This window comes from Miniopterus schreibersii, assembly GCF_964146895.1.
Source record: "Miniopterus schreibersii genome assembly, chromosome: 2".
NCBI lineage: Eukaryota > Metazoa > Chordata > Mammalia > Chiroptera > Miniopteridae > Miniopterus > Miniopterus schreibersii.
In genome coordinates this window covers 140,169,365-140,184,621 of record NC_138102.1, presented here as the reverse complement: position 1 = coordinate 140,184,621, position 15,257 = coordinate 140,169,365, and the positions used below count along the sequence as shown (strand labels likewise).

Genomic DNA, 15,257 nt, shown 5'->3' with positions numbered 1-15,257 from the left:
TGATTCAGAAGCCAGACAGCTTTATTTGGAGGGGGACACATTGCACTTTTGAGTGTGGGCCTTGCATGCAAACATATCAAGAGATGACATGTCACTTCTTCCCAAAGCGCTGAGGGGCAGCCAGACTCCAGAAGGGGGAGCTCAGCCCCTCCCCAGCTCGGGTACTCAGCCGTTCATTGTTCCAGGAGCCTCGGGTATTTCTGCCAAACCTTAGAAGAGATCCATCTTCAGCTGTAGGTCCTTCCTGTACCCCCTTCTCCAGCCCCCTCCCTCTCCTCTCCCTCTGGCCCCTGCCTTGCCTGTGTCCCTCTCAGACTCACCTCTGGGGCTGAAACTGGAAAGCTGGGCTCCGGCCTGGTCTCTGCATGGCCTGGAGCAGGGAGAGCCAGAGTGAAACAGGGGTCTCAGCATCCTGCAGTGCGCGGGGTCCGGTGTCTTCCTCCTGTGTTACAGGGACACCCAAGAGGAAATATTGGCAAAGATAGACATTCAGGTTGCTAGGGGAGGATGTGGCTTCCAGTGACAAGTTGTAGGAGGCTGAGTAGCTATTTCCTCAAATGTGAGGACTCAGTGAAGACCCTGGCCACTAGAATGTTTGAACCTAGAGCACAAGTCTCAAACTGAGGTAGAGGGAAATGGTGATGTGGGGAGGGGGGTGCTAACTCACCGTGAAGATCTGATCTCCATCCTGGCCCCCTGGTCCTTCAGCGTGGCCCCAGTCTGTTATTAAAAGCAGCACCACCAGCAGCACTGCTGACTGCCTGGAATCCATGCTGTCATCTGCCTTCCTACGGCCACCTCTGCCTCTTATACCTGCTGTCCCCCTGTCCCCCATCCCTATAGCAGCCTGAGGGGGAATCTAGAGCAGGCAATGGAAATGCACGGCTCCATTTAAGAACCCCTGGGATCCCCTCCCATGGCCCCTCAGGGACTTCCTGCTCTCAGCCTCCAGCCCCATCCCCTAAGCCTGGAGTTACAGACTTTATTAGATGCATAAATCCTGTCTCCAGAGCTCAAAAAGCATCATTAATTGCAGATGCTTTGTCAGAGCCAGGCCCTGGGGGCCCTTTAAGAACCCCCAATCCCTCAACAGGTTGGAGAGCTCCAATTGATCACCTCTTTTCTAACTTGAAAATAAAAGCATAAAGAAAGTTCTGTCAGGAAGGGCTAGGTATTGTGTCCTGGAACAGAGGGAGTGGGGGGAAGAGCCAGAGTCAGAGGTGGCTGGGGTGACCCAGCCTGGTTCCTCCCCTAACTGGCTGCAGTCAGGGTCACCAGTCCATTCATATCCCTGCATATGTGCCTCTTGGAGGGTTACAAATGGAGTCACTACTATGAGATTTACCTGTGGATAGAGAAGTGAGATGCAGAAGGAAACTAAAAGAAAGTGGGGATCTCACAGAAAGTGGGGATTGCTTCAAATCTTTGTAGATGGACCCCATCTTCACTAAAGGGCAACTACTTGGAACCTGCCTCACCTTGGTCTAGGGAGACATCCTCTGCAGCTGAGGCACTGCTGCCACCCTGTGGCCACAGCTCCATACTGTCAGGTCCAGCCATTTCCTTTTTCTGGAATAGAGCTCTTAGAAGGGCCTGGTGGTTGGAGGTTCATGAAGCTGATTCTAGAGTTCCAGAAAGGAAGGGGCAGAATGCTAGGTTGGACTATGATTTTGTCCACCTCACTCTAGTCACCCCCGCCTCTGTCTGGCTCTGACCTACTGGGGCAGGAGACTAGAATCCAGCCTTAGGAAATACCTGCCTCTCAGGAAGGGGTCCTTCCAAGTCACCTGGTGCCCTTTCCCTTCTGATCCTACGATTCCTTCCTCAGCAACCCTCCCCACCCCCGGACCCAGTGTTTCCATAGCCTTCCTGGAGAGGTGCCATGATGTAAAGAGCCTGTGATCAGCCTTGGCAAGCTGCCTACCTCTTGAAACTGCAGTTTCTGCACCTAGAACACAGCAACACGAAAAGAAACTACTTCCTAGGGTGAGCATTATTTGAGATGCTTTTGGTCACCCATTCAGTACAGGATCTAACACAGAGCAAGTGTCCTCAGAACTTTAGCTGTGTGGAGCTTGACACACCCAAATCCTGGGAACTTACCGTCTCCTGAGTCTTTGCAGATTTATCCTTGCACTGAGCTGTTTCCGTCTCCTGTGGCCTCCACCAGGGGGTCTTAGTTTTGCCTCATTAAGTCTCACAGAACATCTCTCCATTCTTTCACGTATGTGAGCCTTTCGCAGGTTTGAAGACATTTCATTCTTCTACTCTATATTAGTCTCTTTTTGTTCAAGGGGAAGCGTCCCCCCTCTTTAAAGTGAGGCATTTGTAAACCAATCTGCACTTTGGGCAGCTAGATTAGAGCTGGTTTTGATCAAGATGCTCTAGATACTAATTTCTATTAATGCAGCCTAAGCTAGGTGAGACATTCTGTGAGCTTTGTCTCACACTGGTCCCCAGCACAGAACCTGACATTCACTATTGCACCTTGTAGTTTCACTACTTCTTAAAGCGGAGTATTAAGACCATAGGTAGATGGTTCTTCTGTGGGAAATGGATCCTTCCCCACAGTGAGGTCCTTGTGTTCTTCTCTCACAGAAGTCCAGAGGAGCAGAGGTGGGGCATGGCAAGGAGCAGCTCTGGGGTCAGACAGAACTCAGTTTTAATCCCAGCTCTTGGCACTTTGCTGTGTGCCTTGGGGCAAGTATTACTTAACCTTAACCTCACTTCTTCAATAAAATGAGGCAACTACTCCTGTTATCAAGAGATTGCTGTGAGCAGTAAGTGACGCAAAACACCTAGCTTTCCACTTAGTGCAGAGCAGGCATTTCGTGTTTACCACCCTGCTGCTCCCCCTCTGCTATTTCTCTGATCACCAAGTACAACACTATCTGAGCTGAGGCTGCATCAGGAAAGGAGCTGATCTAGCTGGCTTCCTATGTTCAGGATAGAGGTGACTGGTCTCTCCTTTGGTTAGTAGTTGGAATGGATTAATTCTGCTAACATGGAAAACTGCCCGGCCTTCAGTCTCATCCCCACCTCCCAAACCTCTTAAGCTTGGCATTAGTATTTGGCTTTCAGTAACTTCCTTTCTCCCCCTTCTCTGGGCCCCCATGTATTCCTGACCACAGTGAAGACCACAACTGCCTTTCCTACTCCTGAGACTTAGTCTCCCTCTTTGTGTCAATTATACCAAACATCAGCCACAAACAGTTTCTTAGATAATTTCTGTCCTATTGGGAAACCCTCAGAGACACCTGCCATCTCCTGGTCAAGTTCTCCAGCCTGGCCCACTCTCCTCACTTGTGATAATTATTAAGGAATACACAAATCCAATCACTGGTGACCACCCTACACCTTCTTACTCCATGTGGTTCCTAAGCATTACCTCTTTTCTTGAGAACTCTCTTACCTGCTTCTAATCAATGCCCCACCCCCACCCCTGCCTAACCATAGAACTTACAGAATCATAGAAAACTTCTCTTTTGGTCTCTGCATCTCCCAGTCATGTTGGAAACTTCTTGAAGGTAGGACTTATTTTTGTATTAAAAAAATTGTTGGGCCCCGCAAGTGTTGCTCAAGTGGTTGAGCATCGACCCCAGAACCAAGAGATCACCAGTTCGATTCCCGGTCAGGGCATATGCCCAGGTTGTCCGGATTGGGGGCTTGATCCCCAGAAGGGGGATGGGGGGCGTGCAGGAGGCAACCGAATGATGATGTTTGTCTCTCATCGATGTTTCTCTCTATCCCTCTCCCTCCCTCTAAAAAATCAATTAAACATTTAAAAAGAGAAAAAAAAAAGCAAGTTAAAAAAAAGTTGTTGGGAGGGGAGTGGGGATAAAACACTGAAAGGTAAGAGGATGCTTACTTTCAAACACCATCCCATCCCCCATCCACATAAAGCACACAAGTCCTCTAGTGAGCGCTCCCATGATGCTGAGGGCCCTTGTCACAGATCTGAGCCCTAGTCCCTGTGCCTTCAGTTGTGTTATGTAATTTATATAAACCACCCACCTTCTCTAGACTGTGTCTTCACTGCATAAAGAGGAAGGATATGAATCCCAGCTCCTTCTGTCCTAAGAAATGGGAGAGTGAGGAAGATCACAGACATGAAAGCCCAATGAGTTCCCAGAAAGAGTGGATAGTAGGACTTGTAGATCAGAGTATTGAAGCATCAGACATAACAGTGGTTCTCTCAATAGTTTAATGTTATATTTGCAGCATAAATAAGGCACAATATATGTCAGGGCAAGGGAAAGAGGGAGAAGGCATGGCTGTGGGGATAACTGCTAAGTGGCAAGGGGGAAGGAAGAAGGGACGGTTAGGGAGAACAGAGCAAAGCCTCTGCCTCAGCCCCGTCCCGGGAGATTGTGAGCCTGCTCACAGGGGTCATGCTGAATGGGGTGGAGGGGAAAGGGAGACGATGGTTTGTAACAAAATAGCCTGTAGCACTGCACGCTCCCATCTGTCAAAGTCTGCCACTGGGGACTGGGAGACTCAGACCCACAATGCAGTTCCTTGATGAGATAGAGAGGTTTTGCTACATGTCAAAGATATACAGATGAGCAGAGATATAACCATAGATACACACTGCTTTCTTTTCAATAAGTACTATATCAGGAGGCTGCAGCCTCCACTGCTGGGGCTGGAGGCTTGTCTCCCTGCCTGAAGGGGTGTGTGTGTGTGTGTATGTGTGTGTGAACACAACAGCTAAAACTCCAGCTGGTCCTTCCTGTAACAGAGTGTGGAGTGACCAGTTTGCAAGGGAATATGGGACAACACCTGTCCAGAACGATGCAGGGTTTTAGGGATAAGTAGGTTGAAGACAAACCTAGATTTTGAGATGAATGATGTGATTGTTGTTTTAATGGGAATGGAGAGAGGGACTGGAGGAAATGGAAAAATACGTATGTTAGCGCTAAGGCAGACGATGGTACTTAAAAGAGTCTTGAAACCCTACAAGAACTTCCCAGCTTGCCCCTAGGGCGATGGTTCTCAAATGTTAGTGTGCATAGAATCACTCGGGATGCTTGTTAGAGCCCAATCCCAGAATTTCTGATTCGATGGGTCAGGGGTGGGGCCCAAATGTGCATTTCTCACAATTTCCCAGACCCCAGTGCTGCTGGTGTTGCTAGTCCTGGACCATGTTCTGAGAACAGCTGCCCTAAGGGAAAGTCAATGAAACTAGTGCTCATAGCCATTTCTTATCGCTAAAACCTCACTCACCAGTAGTAGCTAATGCTGGTAAGATATCTCGGTGCTACCAGCCCCCATTAAAAAACAAACCCTAGCAGCTACAACACAAACTTGCCTCTACAAAGGACATAAGCTGCATTAACCTTCCCTACTCTCCTCAGCCTTTTCTCATTCTTTTCCCAGAGAGATGAATGAACTGGTACAGAGGGTGGGAATGGTGGCCAGCAGCCACCTATGCTCATTCCTGCTGGGCTGGCACCCTAGGGGAGGGGGAGAGGGATTTATGTCCGTGTGCACGTGTGTGTTGTAAACAGAAACAGAGAATCAGTTCCGCACTCTGAGGGGATGATTAGGGTGTGGAGGTCGAGGATCCTCACTTGTCTTGTTCCTCCCTCCGCCCCTGTCAAGTCTAAAGAAAGCACGAAGAGCACATCAACAAAGGCATATGTGATATAGCTGGGAGGGCTGGATTCTAAACAGATTGGTTATGAAATAAAAAAATACATTTCCTTCCTGTGTATACAATGTACAATATTAATGGAAAATAATGATTTGGGGATGGAAAGGAAGTTATGAGGGAAAGGGAGAACTATGGGGGGAGAGCTGTCTCAGGGCTAGCACCTTTAAAGGAGCCTCTCAGTGTGGAACATGGGAGCCTCAGAAGCCAGAGGAGGATCCTGATGTCTGCTTGGTGGTTCAGACTGTAGACGGCATGATTATGACTAAGCACCCCATCTATCAGGATGTGTGGTGCTGGAGGGCAGTGAATCAGGAAAGGAGCCAAGAACACCACCACGACGCAAAGGAAGGCAGCAAGGTGAGATTGTTAGGTCACCTTCTTTATCACCACCGGAAGATTTTGGTCTAGCCTTAGGACCAAGAAGAGGAGTGGAGGCTGAAGCAAGCCAGATTTGGGGTATACAACCAACAGGGAAAGAGTATGTAAAAAAGGTCCTACCTACTCTTCCCATTTCTGCTAGTTGTAGGGGAAGCTTTCTTAGGTTTTTCAAGTCTAAGCACATTTTCAAGGGAATGGGGCAGAAGTCGGCACACCAGACCTGGTTCTGGCCCCTTTCTCTATCGCCCTGGGTATCCAACAGCTGTCTTTGGAGTGAAGTGAGAGGCCTGCATCCTGTGTTCACTTGAAGAGCCCCAAGGGTCCACACTCCCAGTGCCTTTCAGAAGTGTCTTTCTTAGGTCCCTAGAAAGGCCATGGCCCTTAACAAGGGCTAAATGATACCCTCCATGATATCTGATTCTGGTCCAGATGAGTCTGGAAGGCAAAGAGCAAGGGAGAGTGGCCACACAGCTGGAGCAATAAGGTCAATGATGCTCCCCTTGACTATAAGGGAGGCTTCATGGTAAGCAATTGTTCTGCCTTCTTAGTGAGACTGAGGACCAACTGAAGAGCTGTCTGGAGGCTCATCCTGCCCCTTCCTCATGTCACTGCTGCTTTACTACTGAGACTGTGTCAATGCCCCCATTTAGGTACCCAATGCTAACTTCCCATTGATGAAAATGAGAATCAGAATGGGGGTTAAGAAACTGAGACCCTGTGTGTGAATTAGCTAACCTACTCAGGGACAGGTGGGCAGGACTCAGCCTCCTCCAGGGCCCAGCAGTGAGGCAGGGCCTGTGTGCACTAACAAGTGGATTCTTCACTTGAAACACACTTGACTGAAGGGGAAGAAAAATAGTGAAGGGTCTTATGAAGGCTCCTTAGGAGCCATAAACTCAGTCAAGCTTAAGGGCAAGGCTGCTAGTGGGAAATCAAGAAAATAAAAAATGAAACAAAACTAAAGCAAGAGAAAAGCCCAGGGAGCAGCCGTCTGAAAGAAGGGTCCTGAGCACAAGTTATGGCTGTGAATTTTAAAGGCAAGTGGAGTCCCTGGAGGTGGAAACCTGCATCCTGACCATCTGCCATGCCATTTGCTAATCTGAGTCACCTCAGGGGCTGTTCCTGTTGGGTCCCGGGTGGCAGAGGATGAGAAAACCATGTTTTCTCTCCTTTCTCTTCACCAGGTGTGGCTTGTTCAGCACCGGCTCTGAAAAGCAGGAGGGGAAATTAAAAACAAATGCAGTAGAACATGTCATTTTGACTGGCTCACCAGTTTATCACTCTGAGGAGACGGCAATCTCGTAGCTTAGAACATTTCCTCATTCCCCTATGACAGCCAATTTTGGAAGACAAAATAATAAAGGAAGCTGGGAGTTATTCTGTATGTATAAGACGGAGGTAGGAGAGATGGAGAAAAGGACATTCTTGGCTTCAGCAGACGGCAGAAGGTGGCTCTGGGACAATTGGAAGGGTTTCATACTGAAGAGCTATTAAAGCTGACATATCTAGCCACAGGCCCCTGGCTTTGGATTGCTTCCTATGGCCCTGGTAGAAACTGCATAGTTCAGAGCCAAAGGAAGATGAGAAGTCTTCATGGGGAAAAAAGACCAGAGGGATGAATTTCTCCCCCTCTAATCTAGCTCTTCAAAGAATGGTTGAGAGCAATAGTCACCAATTTCCCAGGTAGGCTAGCCCTGTTTCTCTCTCAAGCAGGGCTCTTCTGCTGAGATTAGTACTGCACCTGCCCCTCCCCCGCTTCCCCCCATCCAACCTTATGCTCAACAAACCTCCCACGAGACCCTGGCTATGATGCCTCAGAGTCTTGGGGCTTGGCCTATAGAGAAGCACTGCATCTAGGGGGCAGAGAGCAAAAGGAGCTGAAGGGAGACCTAGTGGCTGGGCTAGGAGCATGCTGAAAGAGAAAGATGGTACATCCAGAGGGTGTGGGACACTTGTGAATATAAGACCCTAGCTCAGAAAGGACAGATATGTGAGGCTAAGAGTTGGGGGACAGTGAGGGAGCTATGTGACAGCCTCCCTGGGGCAGCATCTGAACTAGCTATGAAAGAGAGAGGCAGCAATACGGACGGGGAATGAAGAGGGAGACGCAGAAGCGGAAAGTTGACCAAAAGGAATATGTATATTTTGGTCAGTAAACTCTTATAAAACATAATAAATCCATTAACCTGATGGAATGAGCTTTCCTGCCTGACCTGATGATTAGGCTGAAGAAGGACGGAGCGGGGAGAGGAGGAGTCAGCCAATCAGGTCCTGGGCTCTTCCCCTTCTCACTACCAAGCCATATCTAATAAGGCCACACGATGAGGTTGCCAAGGCTTAGTGGGAAGTGGAAAAGACCCCAACATTAGACTAGGAAAAGTCAAAAGACGAAAGGTGGTATCCAAATAACTCTGGAAATAGATTAAAAAGCACTAGAACTCTTGGGGTTTTGTTTCTTTCTGCTTTTTTTGGTTTTTGTTTGTTTTGGTAGAAGGTAGGGAGAAGGACTCAAGTTTATGGAAGAGCTGGAAAATATTGCTACTTCATACAGCAAAGGTAACTTTAGTCCCAGCCGGTTTGCTCAGTGGTTAGAGCGTCAGCCTGTGGACTGAAGGGCCTGGGGTTCAATACTCGCCAAGGATACGAACCTCGGTTGCAGGCTTGATCCCTGGCACTGGTCGGAGCACATGCCAGAGCAACCAATCAATGTCTCTCAGGTCGATGTTTCTCTCTCTCTCTCCCTTCTACTCTCTCTGAAAAGCAATGGAAAAAATATCCTCAGGTGAGGATTGAAAAAAAAAAAGCTCATAAAAGGTAACTTTACATTCTCCCTAAGTGCATATTTTGACTAGAATTTTGGATGGGTAAAAAGGGATAAGCAAGCAGCTACTGGGACACAAAGTCCTGAGTCCATGAGGTGGCTGGGGAATAGGTCAGCAGGTGATAAGTCATCAATTCTAGCTCCCTCTAACTAGCAGGAAGTGACATGCTGCTAAGGAACAAGAAGGTAACAGTTATGACTTAGTGGGAAGAGAGGAAACTGGGAAACCTGAAACCTAGAAGTGCAAGGGTTAGTGTTAAAAGAGAGAAGTACAGGTGCGTGGGCACAGGTGGTTGATTGTTCAGACCATCTGGAAAGGCCTTTGGCTGTGAGGACACCAGAAACCTCCCCTTAGGGGATGATCTTGTAGCTCTGGAGCTGGGAGGCCCCTAGTACAGGTGTCAACATACACGACCATGTGGCTGAAGAGAAAAGCCCCACATCTGTCCTTTACTCACAACACACAGTTTTTTCCCCATATTGCCATGTCCAAGGCAGATGAGAGGGGATAAGATGACATCTCTCTTGGTTCTTGAACGGGCGAGCTCTGGCTGGGGACCTCTCCACCAGGGGAGGCATCATCTGCCTGCAGACTGGGACTGTGGCGTCATAATCACATGCGACTGTATTGGCATGCTCAGTTCTGTCCTTTGGCTGGCCATCTGAGTGAGGACTGAGGTGGCCACAGCTTCAGCTGCAGAGCGAACACTGAGGCCATTGCTAGGTGCTGTTGCTGAGCTGTGCTGAATCACAGGGGCTGGAGAACCCGTCGGCTCCGAGCTTTCCTTGGGGCTTTCTGCAAAGGAAGGAGGGCAAATAGCAGAGAGCAAGTGGTTAGAAAACAGACTGGGGAAACAAGTGGGACTACCTTTTGCCGCAATTCTAAAGCAGACCAAAGGAAAAGGAAGCCTATCTTTTTTGGGGGGCGGCGGGGAGAAACTTCCCAGAATCTTGGCTTCTAAACTACGAATAAGCTAGGAAACAGTAAGCTGTGAGAAGGGAAGCAGGAACTAGAACAAATTAACCTACCTATCCCAATGAAGCAAATCCCCAACATGTTAATTACACTGTCTGGCTTCTAGGTCTTTGTATGTAGTTCATTACCCTTATGGGAACATTCTTCCTCTTAGTCATGTTTTCAAAGGTGATTTAAAATAGATTTATTTTTAGGTATCTCTCTGATTAGTTCCCACAGGAATTGAATCATTCCATTCTTTTTTATATTCCTTTAACATGTAGTTGCACTACAGGTAAGCCTGATAAATATCAAGCTACAATAAAATAATGTATAATGATCAGTCCTTGGCCGAGGTTCGCTTAACACAACAAACCCCAAAGACTATTAATTAGCTAGGTATTACTGATTTAAAATATATATTATGAGTTATGCCACTCCACCTAAACTGACAATAGCATTTTACTAAACACAAATATCTGAGCTGCATACAAAGATAACTCCATATTGCTCATCAGTCATGGAGTTTTCTCAAATAGCAGACAGCTTCTATGGCTGCTTAAACAGAGATGTGTAGAATGAGGGACAGTTAGCTGTGTTTTTGACCTGAAGAATGCCAGAGTCTTCTTTAGGATTCTGTGAATCCTTTGCTGTGTTCAGGAAATTAACTACTTTACTGCTTGTGTTTTCAGAGCACACACTCATTTATTCATCAAATATTTACTGAGCATCGTCCATGTGCCAAGCACTGGGGTACAGAAAGAATAAAATAGTAGGAGAGACAAGATGGCATAGGTAACAGAGATACCCGCCGCCTCCCACAACCACATCAAAATTACAACTAAAATGCAGAACCACCATCACTCAAAACCTCCTGAAATCTAGCTGAACAGAAACCCTACAACCAGAGAACCGAAGAAGCAATGAGATTGGCAGGAGGGGTGGAGAGGTGGGGTGGAATCTGGGCTGAAATGCGGAGACGTGGCTGCTGTCCTACACCCAGGTGCTGGGGTTTAAAACCAAGAGGGTTATCTCAGCGATGGAGGTTTCCCAGAGGAGCAGAAATCCTAGCCCCATACCAGGCCCCCCAACCCCACATCAGGCCCCCAAGCCCAGGGTTCCAGTGCTGGGAAGAGAAGTCCCACAACTTCTGTAAAACCAGTGGGGACTGTCACTGAGGGACTTGGAGGCTGTGGGAATCCCAGGCAGCTCCTCTTACAGGGCTGGTGCATGGACTCACTCAGATGCACTCCCTCTGAGCTCCAGTGCTGGGCAGCAGCTTGACAGGAACCTAAGACATTTGGGGAGGAACTAACTTGTCTGGATCCAGGCAACAGCTGGAGGGGCAGCTTTCTCCCAGACAGAACAACTGCCAGAGGCCATTGCTCCTCTGACCAACATTCCCCTGACAGAGCCAGCAGGCAGGTGCCATAGTTGAATCTCCAGCAACCTGACTGACACCTTTGGCTCCTCCCTGGTGATTCCCGGAAACCCTGCCCCTCCCTACTTGCAAGCTCATCCAAGCCATTTCCAGTGGTTTTTCTATGCAAGTGGCCTCTCTAATCTCATGCTTAAGACTTTCCTAAAATCTCTCAAACAAGCAGCAGCTGGCCTCAGCATGCCCCATACCTCTCAATAAGTGGCACCAGCCTTGGCACTAGCAGCAGCCTGCGTTACTTCATAGTTTGGCCTCTCCTGGACACCTCTAAGCCCAAGTAGCAGCATCTACGGTTTGCTGTGTGGCCTGGGCAAGGCACAGGCAGAAGCTGACTTTGTACCTGCTGGGAGGCCCCTGAGACAGTGCACCTGGTGGTCAGACTCGACCACGCTGGATTACAACCCTACAACATCCACAAGTGACACACTCAAGGGGTGGACTCAGTGAACACCAAAGCTCCACTGAAGCAAATCCTGCTCTATAGGGGTGTCTCTAGCACACCAGCTCTTTGGCTGTAGCTGCAGCTGGTCTTCACAACTGACTGGCCTGGGGGGTCAGTTCCTCTCAGTGACACCAACAGCAACCAAGGCTCAACTACAACAGGACAGTGCACACAGCCCACACAGGGGAACACCTAGAAGTCCCAGCTCAGGTGACTGGGGAGGCTGAGTCACTGGACCCTATAGGACACTTACTACACAAAGCCACTCTACCAATTCCAGGCAACATAGCAGCACTGCCTAATACATAGAAACAAACACCAGAAAGCAGCCAAAATGTGGAGGCAAAGAAACATGTTACAAAGGAAAGAACAGAAGAAATTTCCAGAAAAAGAACTAAATGAAATGGAGCCAAGCAAGCTACTATATACAGAGTTCAAAATAATGGTTATAAGGATGCTCAAGGATCTTAGTAAGACTATTAAGGAAACTAGTGAGATCATCAATGACATAGTAAAGTACCAATCAGAAATAAAGGCTACATGAACTGAAATGAAGAATAATTTACAGGGAATAAACACTAGAGTAGAGGATGCTGAGAATCAAATCAGCAATTTGGAATACGAGGAGCAAAACACACCCAGAAGAGCAAAAAGAAAAAGGAATCCAGAAATATGAAGATAGTGTAAGCAATCTCTGGGAAAACTTCAAGCAGCTCAACATTCACATAATGGGGATACCAGAAGGAAAAGAAAGAGCTAGAAATCGAAAGCCTGTTTGAAAAAATAATGACAGAAAACTTCCCCTATCTGGTCAAAGAAATAGACTTATAAGTCCAGGAAACACAGAGAGTCCCAAACAAGAGGAACCCAAAGAGGCCCACACCAAGACACATCATAATTAAAATGTGAATGGTTAAAGACGAAGAGAGAATCTTAAAAGCAGCAAGAGAAAAGCAGTTACCTACTAGGGAGCACCCATACGAATGTCAGCTGATTTCTCAACAGAAACTATGCAGGACAGAAGGGAGTGGCAAGAAATATTAAAAGTGATGAAAAACAAGAACCTACAACCAAGATTACTCTACCCAGCAAAGCTATCATTTAGAACTGAAGGTGAATAAAGAGCTTCACAGATAAGAAAAAGCTAAAGGAGTTCATCACCACCAAACCAGTATTACATGAAATGCTGAAGGGTCTTCTTTAAGAGAAGCTAATAAACAAAATAATCTGACAAAATAGACCCAGAGACACTGAAGCATGCAACAGATGGTCGTATCTCAGAGGGAAGAGGGAAGGGGGGGTGGAGGGTGGGAAGAGATTAACCAAAGAAGTTATATGCATATATGCATAACCCATGGACAAAGACAATAATGGGGTGAAGGCCTGGGGAGGGGGTGGGAGCGAGGTAGAGGGGGTCAAGGGGGGAAAAAATGGGATACCTGTAATACTTTCAACAGTAAAAATAAATTTTAAAAAACCAAACAAACAAAACAAAAAATAAAACAAACAAAACAAAACAGTAGCCCTGTCTTTAGGAAGCTCCCAGTCTAAGGGTTCTTTAACAGGGATATCTATGCTTACTCTACTAACAGGTTGACATGTTTATCTCCTCATAACTCCATGGGTCTCTCAGAGGTAGAGACTGTGTTTCATTTGTCCTGTGTTAAGGACCTACCATCATGTCTGCATCACACAGCAGGAACTAAATGTGTTTTTGCTGTAACAAATAAGTAGTTTAATGGATTGACTACATGTCAGAGTTCTTATAGGGATTGAGTACGAAACTTACTGTATATAGACTTCATACCAATTGATACTAAGTCCTTGTCTTCCTTTAAGCCCACGAAAAGTACTTGAAATGGTTGATCAAACACCTTAAAACACTTTCTCATCTTGGTATGCAAAACACCACACTAAGCTACTCAGCTGGTTTTCCTACCTTCTAGGCCGCTCATTCTCAGTCACTTTTGTGGGTTCCTTCTCATCTCTCTGACCTCAAATGTTGCAGTACCCCAGGGCTCAGTTCTGGGACTTCTCTTTTTCTATCTATGGGCCCTCCCCTGACAATAACATTTCATCCAGTTTCCATGGCATTAAAAACTAACTATATGCTACTGACTCCCATAGTCATATCTTCCAATCTTTCCTCTGAACTGCAGACCCATATAACCAGCTGCCTGCTTGACTCCACCTTCAACACTAACAGGCTTCTTAAACTCAGCTTGTCCAAAACTGAGCTCCAAATATACCTCCCAGTTCATTTCCTCCTATACTTTCCCCTACTTTACTTAATGGCAAATCCATTCTTGTGGTTGTTTGGGCCAAAAACTTTGGTGTGATTTTTTATTCTTCTTGTTCTCACATATACTGTCCCATTTGGCCTATTATCAAACCCTGTCACTCTAACTTCAAAATATCTGGAATTCAACTCCTTCTCACTACCTTCACTACCACCATCCTGGTCCAAGGCGCCAACATCTCTTGTGCATAACTGCAATGGCCTCTGGAGTGGAGACTGCCTGCTTCTGCCTGTGCACCCCTGCACTGACAGAGTGAACCTGTTCCAATGTAAGTCAGGCCAGTCATGTCACAGCTCTGCTGAAAACCCTCTGATGGTCCCAGTGTAGGGTAAAAGCTGAGGTCCTCACCATGACTGATGATGCCCTACACAAAGATGCTCCCTTTACCTTCCCTACCTCATCTCCAACTACTCTCCAGGCCTATTCTCTCCAATCCAGTCACACAGCCTCCTTGATGTTCCTAGAATGTGCCAGGCACACTCCCACTTTGGGTCTTTGCATTTGCTCTTCCTCCTGCAGTATTTTTCTCCCACATAAGCACATGGCTAGCTCCCTCACTTCCTTAAGGTCTTTATTCAAAAGCACCTCAGCTAAAATTTCAACCCTGCTGCCAACACTTCATATTTCTCTTCTGTTTTATTTTTTTCTTCCAAGCATTTACTCTTATCTAATATGCCATATATTGTACCTATTTATCTCGTTTATTGTCTTTCTCAAAAGATAAGCCCCTCAAGGGCAGGGAGTTTAATCTAATCTATTTGGTTCCCAATTATATCCTCAGAATGTAAAACAGTGCCTGACACAGAACAGGCTCAGTCAACATCTGCTTAGTAAATGAATGTGCCCTGAAGTACATATTAAAATTATAATTTAAATAGAGATCTTTAAAATTGGTGATGTGGTTACTCATTTTCTATGGGAACACATCTGTGATATGATAGACAGTGGAAAAATAATTCAATATATCAAAATTTGATAGCCAACATTCCTATGAATTTATTTAATCTGTAAAGGAAAATGATTTATTAGCTTTTATCATCTGTAAGAACATTGTTTGCAGTTATTTTGATTTTAGGATTGAGCTTGTCCCGAACAAAACTCTTGTGACCATTTCCTTCTTGTACTATTTTATGTGTGCTCATAGATTACGAACCAAAACCAACATCAGCCCATCATTAGAAAGGTAAAATATATCTCCAAATCATGATGCTTAACAAACCCCACTGTGTCATCTGCTGTTTATTTCCTCTTTGAGGCCAAGGCACTG

General features: G+C 46.5%; 2 protein-coding genes across 3 annotated transcripts in view; both read right to left on the bottom strand.

Annotated features, from left to right (window-relative positions):
• Positions 1 to 5: 5 nt before the first annotated feature.
• On the bottom strand, positions 6 to 9,391 carry NPFF (neuropeptide FF-amide peptide precursor). The gene is made up of 4 exons (XM_081129923.1): positions 9,314 to 9,391; positions 668 to 4,076; positions 321 to 442; positions 6 to 209 (listed from the first exon to the last, which is right to left on the bottom strand). The coding sequence occupies exons 2-4, from the start codon at positions 833 to 835 to the stop codon at positions 92 to 94; spliced, it is 408 nt and encodes a 135-aa protein (XP_080986049.1). The 5' UTR covers positions 836 to 4,076; positions 9,314 to 9,391; the 3' UTR covers positions 6 to 91.
• The window catches only part of LOC308553742 (cyclic AMP-dependent transcription factor ATF-7), a 91,455-nt gene continuing 80,384 nt past the window's right edge, over positions 4,187 to 15,257 (bottom strand). For both annotated transcript variants that reach the window (XM_081129921.1, XM_081129922.1), the window contains exon 12: positions 4,187 to 9,651. In XM_081129921.1, coding sequence (XP_080986047.1) covers positions 9,434 to 9,651 — 218 coding nt within the window. In that variant the 3' untranslated portion in view covers positions 4,187 to 9,433. The remainder of the gene's footprint in view (positions 9,652 to 15,257) is intronic.

What these genes read in the sequence shown, in the direction of transcription:
- NPFF (XM_081129923.1), bottom strand. Translation starts at nt 835, where the DNA reads ATGGGGGACAGGGGGACAGCAGGTATAAGAGGCAGAGGTGGCCGTAGG. An exon ending in ATGGAGATCAGATCTTCACG is followed by an intron (nt 443 to 667) that starts GTGAGTTAGCAC and finishes CCTGTAACACAG; the next exon opens with GAGGAAGACACCGGACCCCG. An exon ending in TTCCAGTTTCAGCCCCAGAG is followed by an intron (nt 210 to 320) that starts GTGAGTCTGAGA and finishes ATCTCTTCTAAG; the next exon opens with GTTTGGCAGAAATACCCGAG.